This window comes from Schistocerca nitens, chromosome 1, assembly GCF_023898315.1.
Source record: "Schistocerca nitens isolate TAMUIC-IGC-003100 chromosome 1, iqSchNite1.1, whole genome shotgun sequence".
NCBI classification, from domain to species: domain Eukaryota; kingdom Metazoa; phylum Arthropoda; class Insecta; order Orthoptera; family Acrididae; genus Schistocerca; species Schistocerca nitens.
The window spans coordinates 837,497,205-837,510,845 of NC_064614.1; the positions used below are offsets into that span (position 1 = coordinate 837,497,205).

Sequence of the window (13,641 nt, forward strand, 5' to 3'; positions counted from 1 at the left end):
ACACACAAAAAGGTTTAACTTAAGCAAGCTTTCAGAGCCAATGGCTCCTTCTTCCAGCAGAAGAGTTGCAGGGGAAGGAAGAGGTTTAGGGAAAGGGGTACAGTTTGGAAAAGTCATCCAGAACTCCGGGTCAGTGGGGACATAGTGTATGGGATGAGAAAGAAAGATGGACTGTTGGGGACTGCACTGGATAAGATTTGAAAACCTGAGAGCTTAAAAGTGGAAGACAGGGTAATATGCAAGGCAGAGACTACTACTAAAACATAGCACATGAGGAAATAAGAGTGAAAAGCTAAGTGCATTCAATGTAACAGAGATGGGAAGTGGACAGCAAAAAATAGACAGTCCAAAAATGAGAGATTTAGAAAGCTAAAATGGACTGAAGACTGGAGTAGTTACTGTGAAGAAATACTGAGCTGGAAAGAATTAACGTAAACTAAGGCCAGGTGGGTGACGAGAACTGAGGACATGTTGTAGCGCTAGTTACCACCTGCTGAGTTCTGAGAAACTGGTGTGTTGGGGAAGAATCCAGATGCCGCTTGTGGTGAAACAGGCACTGATGTTACGACTGTCATGTTGTTGAGCATGTTCTGCAACAGCATATTGTGCGTTGCTTGTATACATTCTCTGCCTATGGCCATTCATCCTGATTGATAATGGGTGGTAGTCATGCCAATATAAAAGACTCCAAACAGTGTTTCATAACAGTTTATATATGACATATCATTTCATAAGTGGTTCCACCTTTGACAGTATGTTTTTCCAGTTACGGGGCTGGTATAGGTGGTGGTAGGAGGGTGCATAGGGCAAGTCCTGCAGCAGGGATGGTCACAAAGATAGGAGACATAGGATAGGGAGATGGGTGCAGAAGGAGCTTAGGGCCTCACAAGGATATTGTGGAAATTGGGAAGCTGACAAAAAGCTATTTTAGGTGTAGTGGGCAAAATCTCTTTCTCATCCCATACACTAAGTCTCCTCTGACCTGGAGTTCTGGATGACTTTTCTGAACTGTACCCCTTTCCCTAAACCTCTTCAGTCCTTTTCCTTCACCCCTCTTCCTTCCCCTGCAACTATTCTGCTGGAAGAAGGAGATGCTGGCTCCAGAAGCTTGCATTAGTCGGATCTTTTTGTATGCATGTTCTCCTGTTGCCACTTGGTGAGTCGATTTTTCATCTATTCAATTACACTGGAGTATAGACATAGATGTACCGTATTTACTCGAATCTAATCTGCACTTTTTTTCCAGTTTTTGTAATCCAAAAAGCCGTCTGCGGCTTAGAATCGAGTGCAAAGTAAGCGGAAGTTCTGAAAAATGTTAGTAGGTGCCGCCACAACTAACTTCTGCCGTCGAATATATGTAGCGCTACACAGGCATGCTTTGCAGGCACAAAGATAAATACTGGTGCCAAAACCTCTGCTTCAGTAAATAAATTTAAAAAAAAGGTGTAAGACGAGCTTTTTTCTCTGCCCTGAGTTTCGACCACTGCATTTTCATACATTATCCAATGAAGTAAATACAAATTCCGTGTTATTCATCTTCGAATGTAGCAGCATTTCAATGTACTACGAAAATCCGACTGGCAACTATTTGGGATGTTTGTCAATATGGCCAACTCTATGTTATGAATTTTTTCCTACCTGCGAGAAGAGATGGTTGCTAATAGGAACTTTTTTGAATTGCGAATCACATGCAGTATTCTCTTCAACATAAGAATAATACGAATATAAACATTTTGCCATGTATTCTTTCGTGTTTGCTGCTATCTCATTTAAATCCTGTCTGCCTAATAACCTACGAAACTAGTGTGAGACAGCAGCAAATGCGGAAGAATATACATATCATGTCATGTTTATATTCGTATTATTCTTATGCCTAATAGTGATACAATCAGAAATGAAGCACGGCAATTGACTAGATTTTTAAATCTAAGATGACTCTAACTTCTGTGCAGAATGTAATGTACAAAAGAGGCGTCAGCAAAGATTTTCAAACGGAGAAAAATTTTCGCTAAACTCTCGTTCAGAACACCTTCTATCATATGCAGTCTATTATTTGGTTCTTGTTGATCATTATCAAAGAAAGCAGCAGTGTAAGTAACAACAAATAGCAGTCTCTTGCCATTGTTTCGCTAATGAGACAATTCCTCTCTCTCTCTCTCTCTCTCTCCTTCTTCTTCTTCTTTTTTTATTTTATCTAAGCGGCGGTAGCGCGCACAAAAGCAAGCCATGCCACGAGCGGCGACAGGTCGTAAACACGTATTATCAAAATGCAACAAACAATGCATGACACAGTACAATAATGCATTTTCAGCCTAGAGTGACGTAAACACCTATACCAAAGAGAACGGCACTTATCAGATCAAAGAAAAATAAGCAACCGATTCAAACCAGACGAAGCACGCCTGACGCATAGCAGTGGCTACCTGGTAAAGCTTAACTGCTAAGCTTATGACTCGAACCAAACTACTGTAGCTGTATCGTCATTTATTCTACCTAAACTGTGTCTCATATTACAATAGACCAACTTTGTTTCGATTTGGAGGTGCGGCCTAAAACTTTTCTCTCCTCTTGAATTTCGAGTCCCAAATTTCAGGTGCGGCTTAGATTCGGGAAAATTTTTTTTCCCTTGATTTCGAGTCTCATTTTTTAGGTGCGGCTTAGATTCGAGTAAATATGGTAAACGTCCAGAAATGTAGAATTGTGCGTTTTAGAAACAAACTATTCTATTACTACAATATCAATTTGTCATAACTCGGATTGGTCAAGGGATGTGAAATGGAATGATCACATCAGCTCAGTCATAGGTGAAGCAGGCAGCACGCTTTGGTTCATTGGTAGAATACAACAGTAAGGCGATCAGTCTACAGGGGACATTGCTTGCAAAACATTTGTGTGACCCACCCCAGAATATTGTTCAAAAGTATGGGACCTGTAGAAACAGTACTAATAGAAGATATTTGACAAAGGCACCACAAATGGTTGGAGGTTTTTATGACCCGTGGAAGAGCTTCATGGTGATGCTGGCAAAACTGAAATAGCAGATACTTGAAAATAGACAAAAAGTATGCTGAGAAAACCTGTTTACAAAGTTTGCACAACCAGTCTTAAGATATGAATCTAGAAACATACTACAACTGCTAATTATCACTCCTGTAGGCATCATGAGAACAAGGTTATACAAATTACCACCTGTTTAAGTGCTTAAGCAATAATTCTTCCCATATACCACTATGTGAATGGAAGGAGGAGCAGCCCCAATAATATAACCTATGTCACGTAGTTCACTATGGTTTGTAGTGTATGGATGTAGATGTAGATGTACACGAATTTGAGGGAGGGCGGACATATGCGTTATATGACATATAGTCATTTCCATTCACTGATTTTACATTTTTCGCGATTCTACACCATAAATTCATAGCCCCTGTGAAAAGCTCTTAAGATCATACTAAAAATTTCTTGTTTTAACATTTTTTTCTAGTAAACTTTATGTCAATTCTATCTTCTCACTCGACGTCTCGCTTGACTTTGTCCTGTTTTCTTCCTGTTGACATTTGATATGACTCAATGAGTTACAAGTGGAACAAAAGACAAATGGTTTGCACTGTGAGTCATGGCAGAGTTTCGGGAATATTTCAGGTCATTGTGGAGAGGGGAGATGGGAGACAGGAAATGCTGACATAATCCACCACCAGTGTTGCCAAACACATCTTGCAACGTTCAGCCTCACTGCACAATGATGATGGGTCGAGTACATTCCACACTACTGTTTGCAAGAACTGGTGTAGTAGTAAAGTGATGTCACTGTGAAGGTGACCAGGAACGAGGCTACTGATTTGTTGATTGCTATAGTGTCAAGTTGATGTTTTTGGACGTGTTAGTGACAGGAGAATCTCCGCTGTAGTAAGAACTCTTTGAGGAATAAGTTTGTGGTTGCACAATGTGTGAAATATTTGTGACAAGGAAGAATATGCATGTCATTGCTCACCAATTCACTTACAGTAATTTAAGCTGTCCTCTTAGGTTCCTGCTTAACAACACACTCGGAAATCAGCAAATATTCAGAAATAAACAGCGAAGTATTTGTGACAAGGAGCAATATGAATTTTACTGCTGCTCATTTCACTTGCATTAATGTAAGCTGTCCTCTTTAAGTTTCTGCATATCAACACATTCGGAAATAACCACACATTTGGAAATAAACAGGCAAGTATTTATTTCATTCTTCCTTCTCTAACCAGCCAGAAATGTTTAACAACATTGAATAATGCAGAACAATCATAACAAATGTGATAACAATGCTAAGATGAAAAAATATTGGTAAGCAGCGAATTGCTAAACTATACCCTCTAATTCAGCTAACCACGATGTTATCCATTATGCTATGGCTTACTCATCTGAATTCTGTGTTGTGCATTAGTCATCATAAGATCTCTTGATGCCTTACTTCACTGATGCTTTATTAATTGACATGTCATGATAAGTGTGACATATTTATGATACAGTACTTTCAATGCACCATTGCTTTGAAACAGCGTACTGTGCTCTTACGTCACACACTACAAAGGAAATGAATAATCAAAGTGCACACAGTTCACATTGGTTGTTCACAACAGCTAGTAGAAGTTAACAGTCGAAAGCCCACCAGCGACCTCACCACTGCAAAAAGTAGTGAGAAGTGATGTCCACACTGTCCCTGGAAACATGTTTCTGTTGGAAACATTATTTCCTACAGTGTATCACATCTGTTTCTGACTTTATTTCTTGTCTCTGTTTCCGTCCACACTGGCAGCAAACATTTTATTTATTTATCGTGACTTGTGTCCTGAAGGCCATAAGCATCTCACAGTGTTTCATAGTTTTATAGAGTAAGGTCGGATATGTCAAAGAATTTCATAATTGGTTTTTAAACTTTGATGTTATTCTGATGGGGAGTTGGTATTGTAGTTGGTAACAGTTGATAAAATGTGATTAGTATTCGTAAGAAGTTGATTTATTGGTTTGCATACAGCTGTCATCCGTAGTGAGCAAGAAAATTCTAGAGAACACCTGGCGGGATAAACTTGCTATGTATGGGAACTGAATATGGAAGACAGCTATAGCTTTCGTAATTTCACTTGGACATCATCTAACGATTTTGAATTTCTGGCAACCAAACTTATTTTCTTTTCTACACAGTAATTCTTAGTATTCAACCAAATGTAGCACCAATTTTCTGTAGAGCGTCTTGTTTCATTGCTGTTCTTGTACGGCTTGCTTCCTACATTCCACAAGCATCTGTCACCCCCCAACCTGCCCCCCCCCCCCCACATACACAAAAAAACACCCTTAATGCAGCAAGAGAAAACAAAAGATCTAACAACTCTATACAACAGATGACACAATGAGACATATAAACATACACTTGTGCCACGCAATGGTGACAAGTAGTAGCTGGCCTGAAACATTGTTTCCTTTGATCTGTACAGACACTGCTATGGATAGATGTTTCCCTGTTTCAAAAGATATTTCCAAATTGTGTCCACATCAAATAGCCAGAAACATGTTTTGAAGACATGTTTCAAGCTTAGTATGTACATGGCTTGAAGTCTACTCAACCTAAGTAAACTGCCATTAGCTGCTGAAGGAACACACACACACACACACACACACACACACACACACACACACACACACACACAACCTTCCTCCATATATTCTGACATCTTTTACTGCACTCCAGTTGTCCGTTTCATTCATTATGTTCATCAATTTTTCTGTTTTCTGGGTGAACACAAAGGAAAGATGTCTCAAAAAATGTGTATTTAGACATATAATTTGTGGTCGTAGCCCATAGGAAAACAGCTCAATTACTTTGTACACAGATACCAATTTTAATTTTTTTATGAGCTTTTACTTGCTGTTACATATCTGTGATTTTTTAAGAACTGATGACATTCATTACCACAAATTATTGTATGGACATTGTATAGTACATTTAATTTCCTTTTATACCGATTTTATACAATGTATAAGAGAGGAGTACAATTTTTAATCATATATGCCAATTATGCTTAAAATGGAGTGCAAAGTAAGCGGAAGTTCTGAAAAATGTTGGTAGGTGCTGCCACAAATGACTTCTGCTGTCTAATATATGTAGCGCTGCATAGGCATGCTTTGCAGGCACAAAGATAAATACTAGCGGCAAAACCTCCGCGTCAGTAAACAAATTAAAAAAAGAAGGGTGGAAGATGAGCCTTCTTCTCCGCCCGAGTTTCGACCACTGCATTTTATACATTATCCAACGAAGTAAATACAAATTCTGTATTGTTCATCTTCGAATGTAGCAGCATTTCAATGTAGTACGAAAATCCGACTGGCAAGACTGTTTGGGATGTTTGTCAATATGGCCAACCCTACGTTCTGAATTTTTTTCTACTGTGAGAAGAGATGGTTGCTAATAGGAACTTTTATGAATTGTGAATCACATACAGTATTCTCATCACCATAAGAATAATACGAATATAAACATTTTGCCGTGTATTCTTTCGTGTTTGCTGCTACCTCATTTAAATCCTATCTGCCTAATAAACTACGAAACTAGGGTGAGACAACAGCAAACGCGGAAGAATATACATATCATGTCATGTTTATATTCGTATTATTCTTATACCTGATAGTGATACAGTCAGATATGAAGCACGGCAATTGACTAGATTTTTAAATCTAAGATGACTCTAATTCCTGTGCAGAATGTAATGTACTAGAGAGGCGTCTGCAAAGATTTTCAAACGGAGAAAAATTTTCGCTAAACTCTCGTTCAGAACGTCTTCTATCAAAAGCAATCTATTATTTGGTTCTTGTTGATCATTATCAAAGGAAGCAACAGTAACAACAAATAGCAGTCTCTGGCCATTGTTTTGCTAATGAAACGATCCCTCTCTTTTTTTTATTGTAAGCGGCGGTAGCGCGCACGAAAACCAGCCATTCCGCGAGCGGGGATAGGCCGTAAACACTCATTATCAGAATGTGAAAAATAATTCATGACACAGTACAGTAACGCATTTTCAGCTTTGAGTGACGTAAACACCTATAACAAACAGAACGGCACTTACCAGATCAAAGAAAAATAAGCAATCAATTCAAACCAGACGAAGCACGTGTAAAAGGAAAGGTACCCGTATATATACGGACGGAGCGTGTGACGCATAGCAATGGCTACCTAGTAAAGCTTAACTGCTAAGCTTACGACTCAACCTACTGTAGCTGTATCGTCATTCATTCGACCTAAATTGTGTCTCATATTACAATGGACCAACTTTGTTTCGATTTAGAGGTGTGGCCTAAAACTTCTCTCTCCCCTTGAATTTCGAGTCTCAAATTTCAGGGGCGGCTTAGATTCGAGTGCGGCTTAGATTCGAGTAAATACGGTATGTTTTTGCTTGTATTTTGGGATTTTAATGTTTTCCTCAATTCTGCAGTTTCCTCAATTTTACAGTTTTTAAGTCTGGACCCCACAAAAATGTAAAACAGAGGTTTCACTGTATTCATTTAAGCTGTTGTACAACATATACTGGATAAAAACGTATTATGCAAGCTATCAAGTGACGGGAAAGATTAACAGCGAAAAATTACTAGAAAAGTCAATGCAGGTTTGTAAGTTTATCTTCAATGACAAATATATAGAAAATAAAAACGAGCATGTGAAACATCAAGTAATCAATCACAGACTTTAAAAATAAAATATTATCATGCTATTTACCAAAATACACAAAGATGTTTTCACTTACTTAAGTCAGTGAATGTCAAAATACATTAACATAAACTCTAATTCTCAGGAAACAGGAGGAAATGCTCTATTCACTTGCAAAACTGTGCGCACATTACTGTATCACTGATTACAGCTGAAAACAATCTCATGATACAACAGCACTAATTCATGAAACACACTTACTCAAGGATTAAAGAAATAATTTACGTTAACTGTCAATACTTGAAGACTGGCTAAGAACTGGAAATGCATACAGTGAGAATTGGAAATGCACAGAATGATGTAAGAAAGAGTACACATTTTTGTGGCTGGAGTGGTTTTTGCATACACTGGGGAAATCCACTGACACAAGTGACTTTGACAAAGCATGACAGGAAGTGATATATGACAGATCTGACATCAGGGTACACTGCTGGTGCAGACAAGCATTTTCGAGCAGGTAGTTTAACACACATAGTTAAAGATGGACTTCCACAGCAGATGACCCCCATGTGTTTCCTTGTTGACCCAATGACTATGTTGGTTATGTTTGCAGTGGGCAAGGGATTATTGAGTCTAGAGCATGAATAATCAATGAAATTTTGTTGCCAGATGAATCACATTTCTTGATATACGAGGTCATTGGTTGTGTCCTGGTGAATGGCTGCACAAAATATACAGAGTGCTGTGGGTGGGGCAGTATCATGCTATGGGGGAGAGGGGGGGAGGGCAGTGATCTCGGCCTGCATGGGACCTTAAATAGTAATGGACAGCACCATAATAACTGTGGACTATGTGAACATTTTTACAGGCCATTTCCATTCCTTTATGTCTGATGCCTGCCCCTATTGTAATCGCATCTTCCAATACGATGACTGTCCACGTCATGCGGCCAGAATCATGCTTCACTGGTTTGTGAAGCACGACAGTGAACTTACGATGATGTCTTGGTTACCAAATTTGGCTGGTCTGAAGCTGATATAATACTTCTACGATGCTATAAGGTGCAAGCTCCACATTTACAATCTCCTGGACTGTAATTTATGGGATCTGTGTGATGTGTGTACACCTAATTGTCAGAACTATGCCACAAAGAATCACTGCTGTATGCATTCTAAAGGTGGACCAACACACCAGTTTAGCAGGCAGTCATACAGTGTATTTAGGAGTCTTCATTCCACCTCATAAAATGTACACAGTTTGAATCCAATTCCCATGTTTGCTTCAAAAAAGATGAACACAAATGTGCCAGTTCGGTGAAAAGCACTATCAATTTGGAGTTGTAAGGATATTCGATTTGGAAGAGTACCCATAATATTCCACAATAAGTGAGTAACATACTCATTTTAATTAAAGAGGCAGTTATTGAATGTTGTTAGATTCAGGTGCCATAACCATTTTTAAGATGGGTCTCTGGACAATAGGAAAACTGTCAGATTATGCCAGTTGGTTGAATGTGTATCCACACAGGCTAACAGTAATTTTATGGGAAATGATATGAATTTTGTACAACATGCTAGTCACATGAAACTCGGTTCACTTTATAGGTAAGAATGTTAACAGACGTCGCATATAAGACTATGCTGAAACTATAAATAAGTGAGTGCACTGTGATAATGAAGTACTATAGTTGAAGTGTTTGGTTATTTATAGTTATCAGAATCACCTTACTTATTACCAAGGTTTATGATGCTGAATTTCATGGTAAGCAGGCTAATGATACGGTTTCTTAACAGGGCAATCAGTTTTTACAAATTGTATAAATGACATATTAGTTAATTCTGATATCCATCAAAGGTTTTTTTTTCCATTTGTATTCAAAGTGGTCACAACATGATAAAATTTCTGCTAAGACAGGTTGCTGGCTCCCAATGCTACCAAACCCACACATAAAAAAAAGTTTTGCATCACCTCGGTTCTGAGAGTTCCAGAACCTGTACAGAAAATTGGAATAGAGATCAACATAAACAACATTTCCGCCCTTTTTATTGCTCATGAAAACCACATATTGCATGTTTTAACACCATACGGCGAGACCTTCAGAGGTGGTGGCCCAGATTGCTGTACACACCGGTACCTCTAATACCCAGCAGTATTTCCTCTCGCATTGATGCATGCCTGTATTCATCGTGGCATAGTATCCACAAATTCATCAAGGTACTGTTGGTCCAGATTGGCCCACTCCTAAACGGCAATTTGGTGTAGATCCCTCAGAGCGTTTGGTGCGTCATGCCGTCCATAAACAGCTCTTTTCAATCTATCCCAGGCATGTTTGATAGGGTTCATGTCTGGACAACATGCTGGCCACTCTAGTTGAGCTATGTCATTATGCTGAAGGAAGTCATTTACAAGATGTGCATAACATTCACAAGATGTGCATAATGGTGACACGAATTGATGTCCATGAGGACAAATGCCTCCCCAATGTGCTGCCGATATTGTTGCACTATCGGTCGGAGGATGGCATTCATGTATCGTACAGCCGTTACGGTGCCTTCCATGATCACCAGTGGTGTACGTCGGCCCCACATAATGCCTGACTGGGTTGCCTCCAAACACATCTCCGATGATTGTCTGGTTGAAGGCATATGCGACACTCATTGGTGAAGAGAACGTGACACCAATCCTGAGTGGTCCATTGGGCATGTTGTTGGGCCCATCTGTACCACGCTGCATCGTGTCATGGTTGCAAAGATGGATCTCACCATGGACGTCGAGAGCGAAGTTGCGCACCATGCAGCCTATTGCGCACAGTTTGAGTTGTAACACGACGTCCTGTGGCTGCATAAAAAGCATTATTTGACATGGTGGCATTGCTGTCAGGGGTTCTCCGAGCCATAATCCGTAGGTAGCGGTCATCCACTGCAGTAGTAGTCCTTGGGCGGCCTAAGTGAGGCATGTCATAAACAGTTCCTGTCTCTCTGTATCTCCTACATGTCCGAACAATATTGCTTTTGTTCACTCTGAGATGCCTGGACACTTCCCTTGTTGAGAGCCCTTCCTGGCACAAAGTAACAATGCGGACGTGATCAAACTGCGGTATCTATGCGTGATTGAACTGCAGAGAACACGAGTTACGTACCTCCTTCCTGGTGGAATGACTGAAACTGATTGGCTGTCGGACTCCCTCCATCTAATAGGAGCTGCTCATGCGTGGTTGTTTACATCTTTGTGCAGGTTTAGTGACATCTCTGAACAGTCAAAGGGACTGTGTCTGTGATACAATATCCACAGTCAACATCTATCTTCAGGAGTTCTTGGAACTAGTGTGATGCAAAACTTTTTTTGATGTGTGTACAATACAATGTGCATAATTAGACAAGAAGATCAGATAGTATTTCAGTATGATATAAAAGGCTGATCCTCAAGTCAGTCAGAATATCAGCATCTTATACTTTTCATTTACAGTAATTTAAAATTGAATATTCTGATAAATGTAGTATTTGAGAAATCAAATATTACTCAATGATTCTTCAGAAGGATTCTTGAAGTACACAAAATATCAGTAACACAAGTCGCTTACAAAATGATTATCTGCTTTGCTACTGAAAACTGTTGTCCCACCCGATATCATAAAGAAATTAGGATAGACACAGGGAGGGAGGGAAACAAAGGTAAGAAAGGGGAGAACTATGAGGGGGGGGGGGTTGGATGGAGAGGGAGAGGGAGGGGGGGTTGGATGGAGACGGAGAGGGGGAGGTTTGGATGGAGAGGGAGAGCCAAAATAAGAGTTATTTAACTCCAGATTACTTTGAGTGTATTATTAAGATGTGTAACAAACACCAATCGAAAATTCTACAATGCTGTGCCTTCCGAAGTGAACCAAATAACAAGTTACCATCCATATATAAAATTAAAGAACTTTGATGAATACAGAAATATTCAGGTAGTCATTCTTCTGCTATAACATTTGCAAATTGAAAAGAAATTGCTGTGATAGTATAACAAAAAGATGCATCCTCCATCAAATAAAGTACAGTGGCATCTACAACACAAATTTAGTAGCAAAATAAACTTGTTTGTAAAACATATCTACTATTTTAAATTACCTAAAAGACTGCAGGTTTTCGATACGTCACAGGACATATTATATGAAATGTGCATACAACTTATTTGATAAGATACTTTCAGACCTGTGAAAGCCTTAGTAAATTTTTTGCAAGTACCAGAAACTATTTTCATTATTCTTTACTTTTTATCCAAACTTCCAAAATGATGTTGAATGCACTACAAATGAATTTTTGTTAGTGAAGAAACCTTGAAGACATTGGGTATATGCGTAATACAGAAATAACAGTTTTTTGATTGTTGTTCTGATAACAGATTCTGAACCCACACCATATTTTTCTAAAAAGAACAATACATGTTTTACTAAAATGACTTTAGTCTCTGGCTTTCAACAAATTTTAACAATCTTTAAGTAAAAATCTGATTATTGGCTGCTGTCTCCAATCCACAGAAACTCAACTATAAAAAAATCACAATGCAATGTGCAAAATTATCTCAAGATGTTCAAAATAAGTACAATATATAAATATTGTTAGAAATTTTCAGTGATCTTATTTACTGTATTTCTTGTAATTTACAAGGGTGATGCTGAAATAATTACCTGTGAGAAGCATGATGCCACTAGATACTTATAAGCCTTGCTCTGTGGGTTTGATAATGTGTGACGCACCATTTCTTGCAATTCTGCCTCTTCAAGTTGTGGTGGTGGTAAGAAGTCTGACTGCAGTAATTCCAAGGAAGTAGGTCGAAGACTAGGGTCATGGTTGAGCAACCACCTGTGACAACCTATAATATTGCATCTATTTCTGACAAAGTATGCATTGAAAAACATTAAATGTATGCCATCTTACTGCAACAACAACAACCACAAAATGATGTACAACATAAATGGGCTCACATTTAGAGGGAAACTATATATATAATTATTCTCACCGTATTATATACGTCTGTCTGGGCATTTTTTCTTCATTGAAATCAGATGGAAGAATTATATCTTTGCTGCGCAAATTTACCAACACTTTCACTCTCTCCATCCCTGTTTTTAGTGGATGATAACACATTTCGAAAAGAATGATGCCCAAGCTATAGATGTCCACCTTCTGTAACAAATGGGAACAGAAAGTCACGTAAGAGAATTAGTAATAGTAAGTATGTACTGCTTGTGAATTTCCAATTCCAAAAATTTACTAGTGCTACCAATAACAAGATCTTACGTTTAGCATGTGTGTGACAAGTGTAAATATTTACAACAGTACTCTGATTTGTCCATCTTCAAAAGTCCTTGCAGCTATTACAGAAATGCTTTTTGTGCTGCATGTCATTCCTTTGGTGCCTTCATTGAAGTTTACTGTATTCTTGTTATGACTAAACTAACCACAATGAGACTCTTCTTAAGCTCTTATATGTATCCTATTCAGTAAAGGTCTCAAAACAGAACAACAGTACTAAAGAATGGGTTGAATGAAAATTTTTCAAACAACCAACTTATTTTCAAACACTGTGTGTGTGTGTGTGTGTGTGTGTGTGTGAGAGAGAGAGAGAGAGAGAGAGAGAGAGAGAGAGAGAGAGAAGAGGGGTGGGGGGAGGGAAGGGGTATGGGGAGGGGGTATGGGGAGGGGGGGGGAGGAGACTATTCCATCCTGGTTTTTTCATTGTTTGAAGGCAGACTACAGCAGCAATACAGAAAATTTAACACAAGTGCACATAGATATTAGTTTCCTTGTACAGTCTTAACATGTGGTGTGGTCATCCTGTGGAGAAAGAGACATATAAACTAATAAGAGGCAATGTCACTTTGTATGTTTGCCTAATGTTCACATAAAATCATCACTCACTTTGTTCTTGTGGCATGGCAGTCTTTCTATGATGTTCTGAGGTACCTACATTTCTATGGCCCCTTTGCA

General features: G+C 38.9%; 1 protein-coding gene across 1 annotated transcript in view; it reads right to left on the minus strand.

Moving 5' to 3' along the window:
• The window catches only part of LOC126263157 (eIF-2-alpha kinase GCN2), a 322,298-nt gene that overhangs the window by 84,546 nt on the left and 224,111 nt on the right, over positions 1-13,641 (minus strand). The window contains exons 18-19 of the mRNA XM_049960195.1: positions 12,671-12,837; positions 12,339-12,513 (exon numbers count right to left, since the gene is read on the minus strand). Coding sequence (XP_049816152.1) covers positions 12,339-12,513; positions 12,671-12,837 — 342 coding nt within the window. The remainder of the gene's footprint in view (positions 1-12,338; positions 12,514-12,670; positions 12,838-13,641) is intronic.